The sequence below is a fragment of the Rhinolophus ferrumequinum genome, chromosome 2 (assembly GCF_004115265.2).
Source record: "Rhinolophus ferrumequinum isolate MPI-CBG mRhiFer1 chromosome 2, mRhiFer1_v1.p, whole genome shotgun sequence".
Lineage (NCBI taxonomy): Eukaryota > Metazoa > Chordata > Mammalia > Chiroptera > Rhinolophidae > Rhinolophus > Rhinolophus ferrumequinum.
This window is the reverse complement of record NC_046285.1, coordinates 103350542-103367288: the sequence shown is the minus strand read 5'-3', so window position 1 is coordinate 103367288 and position 16747 is coordinate 103350542. Positions and strand designations below refer to the sequence as shown.

The 16747-nt window shown below is 47.9% G+C and overlaps 1 protein-coding gene across 11 annotated transcripts in view; it reads left to right on the top strand.

Moving 5' to 3' along the window:
• ERG (ETS transcription factor ERG) overlaps positions 1-16747 on the top strand; it is a 253890-nt gene that overhangs the window by 187500 nt on the left and 49643 nt on the right. For all 11 annotated transcript variants that reach the window (XM_033132075.1, XM_033132164.1, XM_033132115.1 and 8 more), the window contains one exon: positions 2257-2474. In XM_033132075.1, the coding sequence (XP_032987966.1) occupies positions 2257-2474 (218 nt within the window). The remainder of the gene's footprint in view (positions 1-2256; positions 2475-16747) is intronic.

Genomic DNA, 16747 nt, shown 5'->3' with positions numbered 1-16747 from the left:
TAAGTTAAAAATAAGCCTGTTTCTTATATCTAACCTGTTCCTGCCAATGTCTGATATAAATCTCACGGTTATTCATGTTTCTCTTCGTCGGTGAGCCAACCCTAACATTACATAGTATGTTATTCCCCTGGAGCCTTGGTGGAGCTACAGGGCCCAGCGAGAAAAGGGGGCAGCCATCCGCCTCGTTTCCTGTTTTGAGTGTGTAAAACCTTGCTCTCCATGGCTGCTACCAGAAAGGATACTCTGTCTTGCAAAAATGATTTAAGAAGCTGTCGTTTTTTGTCTTTGTTAATTAGCGTGACAACGCCAAATCCATGATGCCAGTTTTTCTTTTAAATCCACGTGAGTTTGGATTCCTTAGTTTCCTTCCCTCCATTTGCGACCAGAAGAGAGAACCATGTCATTCAGGTTCCCCTGACACCTACCACGCCTGTTGGCACACACTGAACGTGGGAGCTGCTGCCTCATTTGATGCTGTCTGTTGATGTGTTTGGTGTTACTGTGTATTCAAGATGTTTTCCTTTTTTTTTTTCTTTCTTGTACCTCATGCTGGCTATCTGGCTGGCACAACCTATCCTTTTGTATGCTTTGTGTTCCTGTTGGAACTCCGAGCTTACTCTTTTGCAAAGTATCACAGGGCTATGATTCTAGGAATTTTAAAGAAGTCAGAGGTGCTGGGGTGTTCTATGTACACAGACACGTGGCCACCACTCTGAGAGCCAGAGTGCGGAGTTTGTCACTGCACAGTGAAGTCCATGCACTTGGGAAGCTGTGAAAGGAGTTGGTCCTTGGGCAGGTGGGGGTCCGTGGGGAGCGGCCAGGTACACCCTGGGTCGGGTTTATGAAACTGCGTGTGTTCCCTAAAGATGATGATACTTCTGGGAAGGGAGGGGGGTTTCTATCTTAGAAAGGCTGCTTCATAAGGCTCTATTACTAACAGAAGCATCGTTACTTATTTAACTATCAACTCAAAGAGTAAGAAGGGAGTGTGACTGTAAACACATATCCCAAACCGGGAAATGTGAGATGGGCTTTGTAGGCTGCGGGGGCAGAGGGAGCAAATGATTGAGCCTAAGGCCCGTTCATTCCGTCACTGATTCCCTGTTGACCTTGGGCAGCTTGTGTCAAATTCTGGGCCTTTCTGGGTCTCCGAGTTTCTCATTTGGGGAAGTTTGAACTAGACGGTCTCCACAGTCCCCCACTGGCTCCAAGGTTTCCGTTTTTAGAAAGCGTGTGACCCAGCCAGCGTTTGCTTCTTGCTTGCTGATGGCAATGCTGAAATAAAACTGAGTTTTTGGCATGGATTTTTTTTTTTTTTTGTATTATAGAAACTCAAATTGGATTGTCTCATAGCTACTCCGTGTAGTTGCTACACAGTGTATCACTCACATTGTTGTAATTTCCAAATCCAATTGGCCTTTGCTGAATTGGCGGTAGAATATAAGCAGAGCCATAGGCTAGCCACTTGTTTGACTTGAAAGGACAGAAAAAGGATGCACCAGTGACAAATTCCTATTTCTTCTTACGAAATCATGCAAAAGAGCACAGATGTCAAAGAAAGTAAGGGGGAGGGGTAAAGAGCTACTTAGGGATCTAGATATTTTAAACATTCTGGTATTTGGAGACATCTGGGCAATTCACAGCATTTTTTTTTGTTGTTGTTTCATTTCTCATCCAGATGTTCACCATCATGGAAGCACTACTCGAAACTCTATTTCAGCTCCTAACTTAGAAGTGGAAAAACTCGTATCTTTGTATGTTTGTCCTTTGGTGCTCCATTTCCCTCTCACTCTTCTTCTAAGTACCTCTTCCTTGAAATCTCCCGGGAATGTGGCGATTTCACCAGATGCGTAGGTGTGAGCCGTCACATTTCTTTTTTTAATCTTTATGGCCATTCTGTACTCTGTCTGCTTGAATTATAGATTGCATTTGTCAAATAATGACACATGCAATTGGGTGTCTTCTAAGACCTTTGAAATTCAACTTCCTCGAGTTGAGATTAAAGTGAGTATTATCTGCACTGCTCCAGTCAAGCCTGGGGTGTTCGGAGACCCGTGTAAAAGTTTCCCTAGGCCAGCCAGTTCCAACGTTATGGTCTGGAGGCAAGAAAACCAGCTACGTTTCTCTTTTGAAAGAAATGGAGGCCATAAAACTACCTGAACTGTGGTCCCAGTGAGAAACGACTCTAAAGGCAGCAACTCTCTGAAATATACCTGTCCTTCGAGTGCTCTGACTTGTGTTTCTTTGGGCGTCCAGGAAGCGCTCTCAGTTGTCAGTGAGGACCAGTCGTTGTTTGAGTGTGCCTACGGAACGCCACACCTGGCGAAGACGGACATGACCGCGTCCTCCTCCGGCGACTATGGACAGACATCCAAGATGAGCCCGCGCGTCCCTCAGCAGGACTGGTTGTCTCAACCCCCAGCCAGGGTCACTATCAAGATGGAATGTAACCCTAACCAGGTGAACGGCTCAAGGTAAGGGGACCCCTGACTCGTGATGTTCCTGGTATGCCTGCCCCTTGTAAAGGCCACGTGAAAATGAGTCATGCTTTTCCCAAGATCCTTTCAGAAAGGGAGGGCATCGCACAGTGACATTGGGCGCGCTGAGAAAATGTGTTCTCCAATGGTTTGCGTTGAGGATAGAGGTTGTAAAACCGGTGGTATATGTACTGAGAACTTGCTTTGAAAACGTGGTGTTCAATTCAGTTTTCCAGGCATAAGGGCTCTGGGGGAGGGACGTCATGCACACATATGGCAGAATTCATCTCGGAGGATTTTATTGTCTGGAAAACAATGCTGTCTTATGTTCTTATGGAGGGCAAGGGTCAGCTAGTAGCCAGGCTGTGTAGCGTTCGTCCAAGCCACATGCCTTTGCAAAGGGGTCCACTTTGTCTTATGTCCTCTACCCCGAGCCACCCACCCCTCTTCCCTCCTCCGCCCTTTCCTCTCAATGCGTGATGCTTCTTCTCATCTTTACTCTTTATTTACACTTAGAACCAGGCTCCTGTGTTGCCCGTACTCATTCACGTTTCTGAGATTGTCGTGACGCAGCTGCTGTCACACAGAATCCAGTGTCAAATGCAGAGTGATCCCGGACCCTCAAAAGCATTTCACTGGATGCAGTTTTGAATAGTAAAGTTGGTTTCAATTATGATGTACTACCTCATATGTATTCAGGAAGAAGAATATAAAATTTCAGGACGAAGAAAGGACAATTTCTTTTAAATGTTGCATGATCTGACATCGAGTCATAAAAATAGCTCACACTTTCTAGTGCTTTACTCTGTACAAAGCTCTTTATACCCAATGCCCTGTGAATTCTCCAAGCAGCCCTGTGAAGGGTGCTTGTGCCCATTTGATGGATGAGGAAACTGAGGTGCAAGCTTTTTCTGGGTAAACCGAGCTCACCACTTAAAGGGACTCAGAATCTGGATTCAAATCAAGGGTGTTTGACTCCGCATCCAGTGTGTTTTCCACTCTGTTGCAGCTATAATCGGCCCTTTTTGCTACACATACATTTTAATGCTCAATACATTTTTTTATAAGTGTTATGTTTTATAAGTGCTGGAAACCATTGCATCAACTTCTAGTGCAGCGCTGATGAAGGTGCCAAGTCACAGCACCTCAGAGGGAACGTCACCAGTGCTGCTGGACGTGCCAAACTAGGAGATGGGAGATGCCAGAACTTTCCTCAGCTCTGAGAAGTCAGTTTGCTTCTGTGTATCTGGTTTCTTTTTGATAACTCTGACGCTGAATATTGCTGTGACATGGGGCCTTTCAGTGGAATTTAGGCCAAGGCAGGCCCATCTTGCACTTCATCAAGAGATTCATTCCCAGACTTCTGAAAAGGCCCCCGATAGGAAATGCAACCCTAGGACCCGGGATACCAGAGTCCCAGGTAGTTTATTCATTGCATATAAATACCTAACAAGTAAATCCTGTCCATCTGATAGAGTATTTCCACTGATCGTTAACTGTATGTATTTGTGAGACTTAGAAGAATGCCGTGTAATCATGGTCTAAAGAATGCAACAGTGTTTATGTAGAAGAATAGTTAGTTGTGTGGCTAACCCTGGAATCGTTGAATGGGTTCTAGTTTTGATGGAGTCATGTGATCCCATATATGCCAGGATAGTCATGGTGGGAACACAAAGGGCAAGAGCTTTCTTCTTCTAATGCTACTGCCTACCTGCGGGGAATACATGGGGATGCGTGTGTGAGTGCGTGTGTGTGTGTGAGAGAGAGAGAGAGAGAGAGAAGAAAAGGGGAGGGGGGGAGGGAAGAAAGGAGGAAGAGGGAAGGGAGAGAGAGAAAAGGAAAGAGAGAGACAGAGACAGAGAGAGAGAGAAGGAGAGAGAGAGAAGGAGAGCGAGAGAGAGGGAACACACTTCGGGCAAAGGGCACTGAGATGATTTCCAGCTGGCAGCAGCCGAGTGAGCCGTGCCCTGGCCCTTATTTCCAGAGTCTGGCCTCGGGCCAGCTCGAGGAAGGCCAGTCTGGATTTAGCAAGCCTCAGAAAGGAGACTCAGTGAGGAGATGAGAACAGTGATGCCGAAACAAAACTTTCTCTTGTTCTCACTGTGCTAATCCTGAATTTAAAGAGAAGGAGAAGGAGAGGAAGGAGGAGGAGAAGGAGAGGGGAAGGAGCCTGCTGTCTTGTGGGAGAAGTGTGAATACCGGTTCCTTTGACATGGGCCTGTGCATGCCTTCAGCAGCTGACAACCACCCGCCCACTTGGCCAGGCTGTGGGGCAGTCTTCCCAGCCTGAGGGGTTATTACAGGGACTCCAGATGGCAACTCGGGGCAACCATGAGTCTGGCCAACGGGTTTGGGTCCTCAAGAAAGACACAGAATCCCAGGCAGCTTCTCCCATGTTCCTCAGCCCCCGACCTGGGGAGGGTCATTGGTGGTTCCTCCCTTAGAGTGGTGTAAAGACGGGGGCTTAGCTGAGGGTCTCTTTCCTGGGAAATGAAATCATTTTTGGAGCAACTGGACAGTTTTCTTGCAAGGGAACAATGGAAACGTTAGTACCTTCCCCTCTCAGGCCCCCACAGAAGTCTAGGATTGCTCAGGATGCCCCATTATAGGATTTTAAAAGGCAGTTACAGTTTTTGAAGCGAACTATGATGTGTTTTGGCGGTGGGTGCCTTGAGGACTCAATCACGTCTTCTTGTCATCCGTCTGTCAGTCTGGCAGGGCCTGTCCACGAAGAGAACTCAGCTGACGCCTTCTGCCTTTGGTCAAGGTCCATCCATATGCTGGAAAATGGCGGGCCTGGTGTGAAATAGGGAGGGAGGGGGCACGTTCACTTCAGGAACCCCTCAGCTTTGTGGAATTGAGCTGTGATCCAGATGTCAGCTGGTCACCAGGTGTCATCATTCCGCTCCCCGGAGAACATTCTGGGGAGACTGGAGCGTGGCACGCTTTACTTCTCTTTGTGGAAGAGAAGGGTACAGTGCTGTGCCCGTCGATCCCGGAGCTCAGCATGTCTGCTGGAGCTGGCTGTGGGGCCTGGCCTGCTGTGTCAGTCCAGACTCTCAGAGAAACAGAACCGACAGCATACTTACTTAACAGATTTATTGTAAGGAATCAGCTCACACAGTTGTGGAGGTTGGGAAGTCTGAGATCGGCAGGGCATGCCGGCAAGCTGGAAACTCAGGCAGGAGGCTACGCCGCAGTCTTAAGGCAGAATTCCTTCTTCCGCAGGGAAATCTCAGATTTTGCTCCTTAGACCTTCAACTGATTAGACGCAGCTCACCCACAGCGTCATGGATAATCACGTTTCCTGAATGTCAGTGGAGCATAGACGTTGACCACACCAATGAAATTCCTTCCCAGCAGCACCTCGATTAACACTGGATTAAGTCTCTGGGTGTGGTGGCCCGGCAAGTGGACACAGGAAACTGATGGCACCTGGTGCTGCGGCCTCCATGGTCAGTGTTTGGTGGAGCCATTCCTTTCAGACCTCCAAACCTGGGGTAGTCGCTTCCCGGTGGCGGAAGGGAATAGAAGAAGGGGTCGTTCATCAGATCGGTGGTTTGCTGGGACTCCTTGGGCCATGAGCTTCCAGAGCATTGAAAGGTGGGGTATGAAGCAGAGCTGCTCTTCGGAACCCAACAGGCTGCCTGATGGGGTGAGGAGGAAGGGAGCGGCCACGTTCGTCAGTGGAGCTAAGGCTCGCATTGTCTAGGAGATCGGGAGAGGCCCCCAGGTACACTGAGGGCTGCTGTGGATTGATCAAACCTGCAGACTTTGCCAGCTCTCTGCATGATCTTTACCCACGTCACGTCCAGCTCCATAAAAGCGGACGTGGACATGCATTCACTATGCTTTCATTATGGAGACTTCGAACGGGCACCTGGCTTTACGAGCTCTGACTGAGGTGCCAGGGGTGGGGAGGCGGGGGTCATGGAGATGGGAAGGGGCTCACAACAGAGGCACTGCAGAGAAGGGGGTGGTTCTCCTCCCCATGAGGACCAGGGCAGGGATGCAACTCCCAAATGCCCCACCTCCCTGCACCCTTCCCGAGCCTGCTGCCGCCTCACCTCCTACCCAGAAGCCCCAGGCCAGACGTGCTAAGGAGTTAGGGGCTGGAACAAGGAAAGAAGTCCATCTCCCGGTGTCCAGCCAAGTAGCTTCTTCTAATTGTCCTTGCTTATGTCTAGGGGGTTTTCATGCAGCACACATGCCTCTCAAAGTCAAGTTCAAGGGGAGTTTACATAAGTCAAAAATTGGACTTTGGCTGGAACACGTGGGCCGTTCCCATTGTGGCCCCTCATTGCTCTTTTGCAGACGCCACCACGGGAAGGGCAATCTCTGCAGCGTGGGTCTTGCCAGACATGCCCAAGCTCCTTCCACATAGAATACCGTCCTTGGGAATGGCCTTTGTCTGTCCCTATCCGTCCGTGACCCTTGGAGGAAAAGGAGAAGTGTTTTGGGCGGAGGGAAGAACTTAGTTTCCGACCCAGTGGTGGAATTCTCCAAAACCTCAGCCCTCCCATGCTCACAGCTTCTGAAATGAAATGCAAGGGGTGAAACGAGGTCTGTTGCCATTATGGTGGAACGCTATAAAAAATAATAAAAGGGAAACAGGAGAGAAAGCAACCCGCACCTCATGAGCCAATGGGGGGGTCACTGCAGGCTCACCTTGGCACAGTTCCTTGCTGACACGAAACTAATGGCATGTTGTGTAGACACGGCACATCATTTCCCAGCTTCAGTGGTCTACCCGGCCTTTCGCCTTTCTTTACTCCAGCCTCACACACACAAAGCCTCCAGTGTTCACACAATGGAGAAGTGTCAGTGTGCAGCCAAACTGGACCCAGCTGTCCTTCTGTGGACATAGAGGGTCCTGCTGGGCACTAAGCGCCTGCCTGGCTTCTAGCGAGGCACCTGCTGCTGCCGTCATTTGATGTGGTTCCTAAGGCTGAAGCCACTGCAGACTGGTGGGATAGGCCGGGAAACACACACACACACACACACACACACACACACACACACACACTCGGATACGCACACTCATATACACTCACACTCACACTCTCACACACTCGGATGCACATACACATTCATACATTCAGACACACACACACACACACACACACACACACACACACACAGCCCACAACCAGATTGCCTTCCAGCAGCAGGCAGGCAGTGCCAGGTGCATAGCAGGTGGCTTTCCCTCTGTCTGAGTACCCGTCTCTGAGATTCAGCCTACGTCCAGGCCGGTGTAGGGTGGGTGGGCATCTCCCTCACCCTCCCTCAGGCGATGAGCAGTCCTTGCAGCCCACCTCGACATAGTGGTAGCTCCACGTTGGTCCCTCCGGAGTCTCATTGCCTCTGAACTTAATAAATTTGTGGGCCCTGCTGTGACTACTACCCCGGCCGTCTCCAGAGCTTACTGTGTGGTTCTGTTGGGGGAGGGTTCCCCTGGAGCGTGGTTCTCACAGTGGGCCCCCAGGAACAGTAGTATGAGCACCACCTGGAAGCTTGTTAGAGATGCAGATTCCCAGGCCCCACCCTGGACCTGCTGAATGAGACCACACTCTGGGATGGAGCCCCGCACTCTGTGTTTAACGAGCCCTCCAGGGTGTTCCGATGCTCACTGGTCTGAGAACTGCTGCTCTGTTGCGGATCCCGGGAGATAAAAATGAGAGTCCTCAGCAGCGGGTGAAGGTGTCCTGTAGAGTGAACGGCTGGGAGAAAACAGTGTTAGAGGAGGGTTGTTGCCAGGGAGTCTGGCTGCCTCCTTGGCCCCCACCACACTGGGGCATTTGCCTGTGCAGCGAGAGATGACGTTATGGGGCCCAGCTCTGTGTGGTCTGAGGAGATTTATTGTGTGGCGGGTGGCGGGGATGACTCCAGCCTGTGGTTGGCTAGCAAGACGCTTTTGATGTAATGAAAAAGGATGCCACCTGCAGTGTGATGAAGATGATAGAAAAGGCAGGTTACCTGACGGGTCTGCCTTCGCATCAGACATGCTGATTTTGCATGGAAGCATTCATTCATTCATTCATTCATTCAGCAAATATTTGTTGAGCACCTACCATGTGCAGTCATTGTTCTGGGTCCTTCATAGCCATAAAACATACAAAAAAATTTCTGCTTAAGTTCACTTTCTGATGGGCAAGATAGTCATTAAATGAAGTCAACTAGTTAAAATACATAGCAGAATAGATCATGGTAAATGTTAAGAAGGAAAGAAAAAAAGCAGGAAAAGGGGTGGCATTTCTAGATAGGCTGGCTTGAGAACGTCACCTCTGAGAAAGTGACATTTGAATAAAGCCCCAAAGGCAGTGAGGGAGAAGGCCCCACAGTTAAGCAGCAGAAGAATATTCCAGGCAAAGGGGACGGTAAGTGCAAAGGCCCTGAGGTCAGCCTGAAGTGTTAGAGGACTATTGTGGCTGATGTTTGGTGATCAAGGTGAAGAACACTAGGAGATGAGGTTGAGACCTCCTGGGGCCAGTTAGGGCCTTGCACCTTTCCTCTGAGCGAGCCAGGAGAACAGTGGGGGGCTCTGAGCAAAGGAGGGATGTGATGTGACAGATTTAGCAGGATCTCCCCTGCGGGAATTCAGACAAGGGATGGTGAGGCCTGCATAAAAGTGGTAGTGATGGTGGGGTGGGGAGAGCTGCTCAAATTCTGGCCATCTTTTAATGGTTTGTTGACGGGTTGGAACCAGGGCGTGAGGAAGAGGGAAGCAAGGATGAGCCCAAGGTTTGGGGACTGTGCCCCAGCTGAGGTGTGGACACGTCACAACTGGGGATCCCCCTGAGATTCGTGCCCCGGCCCCTCTCAGCACGGCTCACTCACTGCGGACATACACTTAGCTTTGACAAGCACCAGGCAAATGGGGAGGCTCTTGCCTCCTTGTCTGAGTTCAGAGAATCATGATTCTTTAAACCTGCGGTTCTTAAGCCCGGTGATTCTGCCCCTAGGGGACATTTGGCAAGTTCTGCAGACATGTTGTCACAGCTGGGGGCCATTCCTGGCATCTAGTGGGTGGAGGCAAGGGATGATGCCCAATAGCCTAAACGCTGGACAGCGTCTCCCCTCCAAAGGAGTGATCTGGCCCCTAATGTCAGTCGTACTGGAGCTGAGAAACCCTGTGTTAAACCAACATTTACTTGTGTTTCCTCTGCTTCATGCACTGAGTTAGCTGCTGCGAAGATTGGTTAAGAGAAGCTCCTGGTCCATCGTAGGTGAAAACGATGCTGTGAGATGTCTGACGAATCCAAGGACAGAGCAGTGTCCGGTGCTCAGCCACAGCGGGGAGGGAGGACGCGACTCACTGCATGGGGGCAGGGAAGAAAGACTCTGCAAGGACTCATATCAAATAGGATTTCTACAACACATTGTGATTTATTTACATACAATATATCATTCAAGTTCCTCATGAAATCTGTGAGATGACATTGCGACTCTACCCATTATACAGATGAAGACCACTGAGTTTCCAGAAGTTTTCGTACCCTGCTCTACCTATCATATGCCACGTGACTGCGGGCCTGAGCTCCTCCTTTCTCCCTCAGGGCCCGTCCTAAAGCTACACACCTTTTCTGTGCTGGCTGGGACTGCAGAGTTTCCTCCAGGTGACGAACAGGGAGTGTGTTCTGCCTCTTATCTTCTGAGAGGCATTAAATGCAACCACTGGCCCTATTTGATTTTTTGGTGTATATTACATGCTTCAAAAAAAATTTACTTTCACCTCATTTTATTTTATTACAGCAGGTCAATTTAGCTGCGCTCACCTTTACGTTACCTTCACGAGGTGTCTCCACACTGAACCACCTTTTAAAAATAATAAGTGTGATGAAGAGACCCGCAATCTGAGCACACCAGCAGCTCAGAAAATACTTGTTAGGCTGAAATTAAAAATAAAAATTCTTGATTTTTAGGATGGAGGCTTTTCAAGTACCCCATTTGTCCTTGTGTTGGAGGAGGTGCTCTGCCCGGCTACCACCTACCGAGTGGAATCTTGGCTGAAGGTCGTTTAACATCAGTTTCTCATTTTCCGTGTGGCACTCAGTATTTGCTATTTGAAAGTGGTGCGCTAGGACCAGCCTCTCTCTAGGACCAGCCTTTCTACTTGATTCACTGAGATTTGACTTCATGTATATTTTTCTTACAGTTTCTATAAGACTTTATTTTAGGACAAATTCACAACTATGATCGTGTTTGCTTCTTCCTGCCTCAGGGTTCTGAATCAGATTGGCATGAGCCAGGTCTCCTAGTTGAGCTCGGCCACCTTCCAAGCTGTGGGTGGCACAGGGTGGGAGACTTGCAAACCGGGGGTTTTTCTGAACTGCAACAGTGAGGTCTCATGAGTAATACTTGTCCTATGTGTGAAGGGCCTTGTGTCTTCACAGAGGTCAGTGCATTGGGCGGCAGACCTGAGATGTGGATTGAGAGAGCCTCACTCAGAAAGAAGTTAGGGAGGGAGGCAGATGACCTGCCGTTGCATCTCTCTGTCTGCCTTTGCTGTCTCGTAGGATGGCACCTGCTGGGCGCCGTTGTATAGCAGACGACAGCCCAGGAGCTGTGCTGTTTGCTAGCACGCCAGAGAATTCCAGCGGGTCACCGTGGGTGCAGACAGTGGACACGGGGCCGCTGCTTTGGCACTTTGTGTCTTGAAAGGGAAATCGTTTTGGTTAACCAGGATTTACATGGCCTGTTAATGAAAATAAAAACCCGAAGCACCGTAATGGCTAGTGGGCTGAAGTCTTTCCTCCCTAAGAAAGGAAAATGTGTTGAGCAAAAAAAACAAATAAATAAAAATAAATAAATAAATAAATAAATAAATAAATAAATAAATAAATAAATAAATAAATAAATAAAAGGTCTCACAAGAGAGAAAAGATGCCACGTCTCATCTTTATCATGTAACTGTTTATACAGATCTTATTCTATAGAAGGTTTTATTTCCAAACGATGAATCTCACAAGGATGCATTGACCCTCCCCCCCCGCCCACCGTTTTCAAGATCTAAATGTGAGATGGTCTTGCCAATGATACCCATTTTCAGCTGTAAAGAGAAATAGATACAAAAATATGAAATTTCCCCAGGGAAACTTCCAGTCCCTTTTAGGGACAAAGAACTCACTGTTGGTGAGCTGGTGGTGACTTTTTAATTAATTTAGTCTTCAGCTGCTTCGAAGAAGGGGGAAGGGAACAGGGCTGGTGGGAAGAGACTGAAATTCCAGGTGTAAGAGAGAAAATTTAGTAAGGGTAAAAGTCACACACAGCTGTGAAGACAAACGTCCACAGTTTCCGTGTGAGCCTGGAGCTCTACGTGAATCACTGCCGAGCTCCCCCCGCTGCCCCAGCCGTGGGGTCTGAAGCTTTTCCACTGCCTCTGATTCAGAAATAAAACAGACCCACAAATTACCCCGGGGCCCTGCAGACAATCCCCTCCTTGTCTGGGATCCTAAAAATACCCTTTGTGGTGATTTACCTCCGTTCATGCTGTGAAACTTGATTAGGAGTTTGTTCGGTCAAGTAGGACTAAGTATGTGCTGTTAGGATTCTTAGGAAGAAAACCAGGTGAGCAGGGAATTTTTTGTGTTGAGCTCTGAGACGGGCCTGGAATGCCTGCCCCGCGGCCTCCCGCTGGGTCCTCTCACGGAACTGACCTCTCTGGGCAACTGCGATAGAGTTGCCAAAGAAAACCTTAGTTTTCCTCCCCTGTAGCTTCATCACCAAGTTCTTCTTAACGTGAAACTACCTAATAAAGTAAAGAACCTTCGGGCAGACGGTGACATTCTGATAAGACAGCCTGGAAGTCAGCATTAGCACGTTACCCACATAAAATCAGGGGTGATGGGGATGGGGTGCTGGGGGCAGAGTACGTGGAGTGGGGGGCAGAGGCTGTAGCCGCTCACCGGCAGGTGTCCCCAGCACCGGGACAGACAGGGCCTAGCACAGAGACACGCTCCATAAATGTTCGACAAAGGAGAGAATGGAGGTGGTCTAGCAGCATCTATGGAGTGTGCCTGTGTCTGACCGTGCTCTTGGCCAAGGGGGCGCTTCGGTCGCATGGGGCCAGCGTGGACTGGTAGGTGGGGCGGATCACTCTGGGAGCAGGAGAGAGGACGCTCCAGAGGGAAAGCTCGGGAATAGCCCCCTCTCCCCAGCATGTGATGGAGAGCCAGGCAGTGGAGAATTGTCTCCAAGTACAAGAGGAACTCAGGAACAGGGAGGAGGACGGGTCTTGAACAATGGGTGGATTTTCTACAGGATTAGTGGCTTTGCCTCTACCGCTAGGTGAAGAAGTTATGTTGATGTCCCACACTTGGACTCGCCTTGAACTTTTCTCTAAGGCCTGAGTGCCTGCGCTGACTAGTATTCTGAACTGAGGATGAATCGCAGGTTTGATGAGGCTGGAAAACTCCAGGCTGTCCCTGGGCTGCCTTCAGTGATACTGTAGGATAAATGAGGTCCACTCACACTGGGCACAGGTGACAGTACAAGGCCAAGGCTCCAGCCTTGTCAAGCTGACGGCCACATCTGTGCCACTTCACTGCGGGGGCTTTCCATGATGGAATCTGCCTGCCTTGCCATAAGGAGACTGATGTGAGAGAAACCAACGTCAGATGCCAAATTTATTTTGTTTTTCAAAAACCAAAGCCCTAATTTTAATTTCTTGGTACTTTTTCACAGGCACATTACTCCTTAGAAGAAAAAAAAAAAGGTATTATGTATGGAACAGCTAAAGGAAGGCTTTGTCTTGGGCTTGTTCCACTAAATCTGAAAAACTTGGGCTGGTCCAGCTTCTGTTATGCCCTTCATCTCTCTCTTTTCTGAGGCCCGTGATGCAACTTAGGTTCTTTCCTGCTCTAACCTCTTAGCACGGGAACCTCTCTTCTAGTGAATGTGGGCCTGGCCCGGCCTGCGATCCATGCAGAGTGTGCACCTTGCTAAGCACCGCAGGAACGCTTGGGGGAGAAGCCTATGCCATTCACCTGGAAATTGGGGGGCTGCCCCTTTTTTAAGTAGACTTATGCAAGTTCCTATGCAGGTCCAAATGAATGTTGCTCTGCTTTTGCTGAGTAGGCGGCCCCTACTCAGTTCCCATCTGCACCCCTCTCTCCATGCCTGTCTTCAGGGCTGCTCTCAGGATATGCTTTTGAAAGTACCCCACAGTGATGAAGCCGAGTCTTCTGAGGGTCCATTCGACTACGTTCTATGTCCGCGAAAGAGACTACTCGTGTGGAGCTGCAGGTGGGGACCTGTAGTGTGCTGGTCAAGTACTTGGACCCAGGACGCCAGTGTTCTAGGTTCAAATCCCTGTTCCTCCGCTGGTGGTGTGACCTTGAGCCTGACCTGTATCCAGCCTCTCTGTGCTTCACCTATGACATTGCTGTGGCAGGTAGTGACCTTGTGGAGTTGTGTGGTCCAAAGGAATGCTAACAGCCCACCCAGGGCATTCAGCTTGTGCTAGGCAGCATTTTAAATGCTTTACCCACGTATTTACTATGACGTACATACCTGGAAAGAGTTTGGCACCGTCCCTAGCATGAGTGAACAGTCAAATCCTGGACAGAAAATGAACCAAATAAGGTCTGTGAATATGTGTGTTAGATGCTCTCAGAGGCACGTTTGAGCTTAAAACATAGAAATTAGAAGACTGTGGAAACTGGAATTTATAGCACTCCATCTCTCAAGATCTTTTCTTTTCTTTTTTAATGATTCATTTACTTTTTTTACATTTCTTCACTGATCACACGGCCGGCCAGTTCCTCCCAAAAGCAAGAAATAAGGTGCCCAGAGGGCTGGCTGAGGACACTCAGTCCCTCGGTTTCTATTGGCAAAGCAGCTGAGAGCTGTGCGCTTGGAGCACCCTGCTTTGTCATCAGCCTCTCCTGGCACTGGGTGAAATGTTCTTACGTCTGGGATGGATGCTGAGAAGGGTATCACTTCATGAGTCCAGGAGTTCTCTTCAGGAGAAGCCACGAGAGAATCTTCTCTCAAGTCTCAGCCCAGGAAAAGCTTTGCTTCTTCTGAATAACTGAGTCGTTTTTATCTTTTTGACACCTTGCATTCTGACAGGATATACTTCCTTCTTTGTTTTGGCTAGTAGGAAGCTCAGGGATAAAATGATGTCCTACCTCTGGCAACTATAACTAGTAAGCTTACTCAGTGTGCTCATTTTATGTCTTGATTAATTACTCTTCTACCCTTGTATGCCATTCACTTCCATTCCTTCGATTTGTTTAGGTTATCATTTTATCTTGTATGCATTTTTATAATCCGTCGCAAACTTCACATAGGTCACAAACTTCACATAGAGAAAGGGTCGGGGAATCAAATATATTGAAAACCACCACAGAGAGGAAAACAATAGAATCTCCTTTTTAGAAATCTGTTACCATAGCTAAACAGTGGTTCATCAAGAAGCTTCTGGAGCCTCATGCCTGGGAGCTTAGGACTGGGGTTTCTTCCAGCCATCGGATTCTGTAACCCGATGAGAACCTGATCGTGTTTGGCAACATGTCTGCCTTCTCAATTTAAATTTAGTAAACCTCACAGTTTATTTGATAGTTTTTGCTATGTCCTTTTACCATTAATTCAGAATATTAGTACTGTGTTGCCCCGAAAATAAGACCTAGCCGGACAATCAGCTCTAATGCGTCTTTTGGAGCAAAAATTAATATAAGACCTAATATTATATTATATTACATTATATTATCATATATCATATCATATCGTATCATAAAGACCCAATCTTATAGTTAAATAAATAAGGGTCTTATACTAATTTTTGCTCCAAAGGATGCATGAGAGCTGATGGTCCGGTTAGGTCTTATTTTCGGGGAAACATGGTCTGTTTTAAGAAGTCAGTGCTCGTGTTCTCAACTCACCTGAACTTACTTCCCCAAATACTGTTTAAGAGTGATTAGTTAATCTAGGTTCTGCGCACGCCCAGGACAACTCAACTAGGCGTGGTCTTCAGTTACCAGGAGAAGGGCACCAGCACGCCATCATTTTCATCAGGAAGATCGAGGGGTCTTTCTACACTGTTTCAGTATTCCTCAGAGTGATCACAGTTATGCCCAAATGCCATGGAGACCTGTGGGCCTCCAGGGGTGTCGCTGAGTGGTACGCCCGAGTGTTTGGCACCCCACCGGTACAATGCCTTTCTGGAATTCTTCATTCTGAGCCAGCCTTCCCTCTTGGGGATCCCCCCGCCCACTGTGGAATTTCTCCTTCTGTGAGCAGAGAGAAGCAGCTGTCCCTCTCCCTGGTGCCACACAGCGTATGACTATTCAAGACCAGTATTTTGTGGGTTACAAGTGGAAACCCAGACCCAAAAACATGAACTTAAGAATACGGTTAAAATACAATAATTGTTTTGTTTGTTGTATTTTGTGGTGGTAGGAGCACTTAACATGAGATCTACCCTTTTTGTAACAAAATTTTAAGTGTGCAATACATTACCGTTGAGCAAAGAGACAGTGTCGTACAGCAGGTCTGTAAAGCTGTTTCCGTCTAGCGGGACTGAAACTTGATTCTTGTTGATTAGAAGCTCCCGATGTCCCCCTCCCGACACCCCCCTGAAACCACCATTCCAGTCTTTGGGTCTCTGAAATGGACAAGTGTAGATACCTTACATAAGTGCAGTCATGTAGTGTTTGTCTTTCTGTAACTGGCTTATTTCATTAGTATAAGGTCCGCCAGGTTCATCTATATATTACAGAACTTCCTTCTTTTTAGGGAGAGTACTATTCCATTGTATGCATACACCATATTTTCTCTATCCTTTCATCCATCCATGGACATTTAGGTTGTTTCCGCATCTTGACTATTGTGAATAGTACTGTAGTGAACATAAGGGTGCTAATATCTCTTAGAAATCCCGATTTCAATTCTTTGGATAAATATGCATAAGTTGGATTGCTGGATCATATAGTTATTCATTTAAAAAAAAAAATGTCAAGGAACCTCCATACTGTTTTCCGTTGCAGCTATACCATTTTGTATCCCCACCAGCAGTATGCAAGTGTTTCAATTTCTCCACATCCTCACCAATATTTGTTATCATTTGTTTTTTGTACTAGCCATCCCGACAGGTGTGAGGTGATATAGCTCATTGTGGTTTTGATTTGCATAACTTTTGTGTGCCCTTCAAAGAAAGAATCTTTGAGAGAAATACCTTGAACCATGCTTATTTGCAATAAACTTATGCCCCAAACAATCAGACAGAGATATTTCCTACTCACCAAATGATTATCCATTGAGTGAGCGTC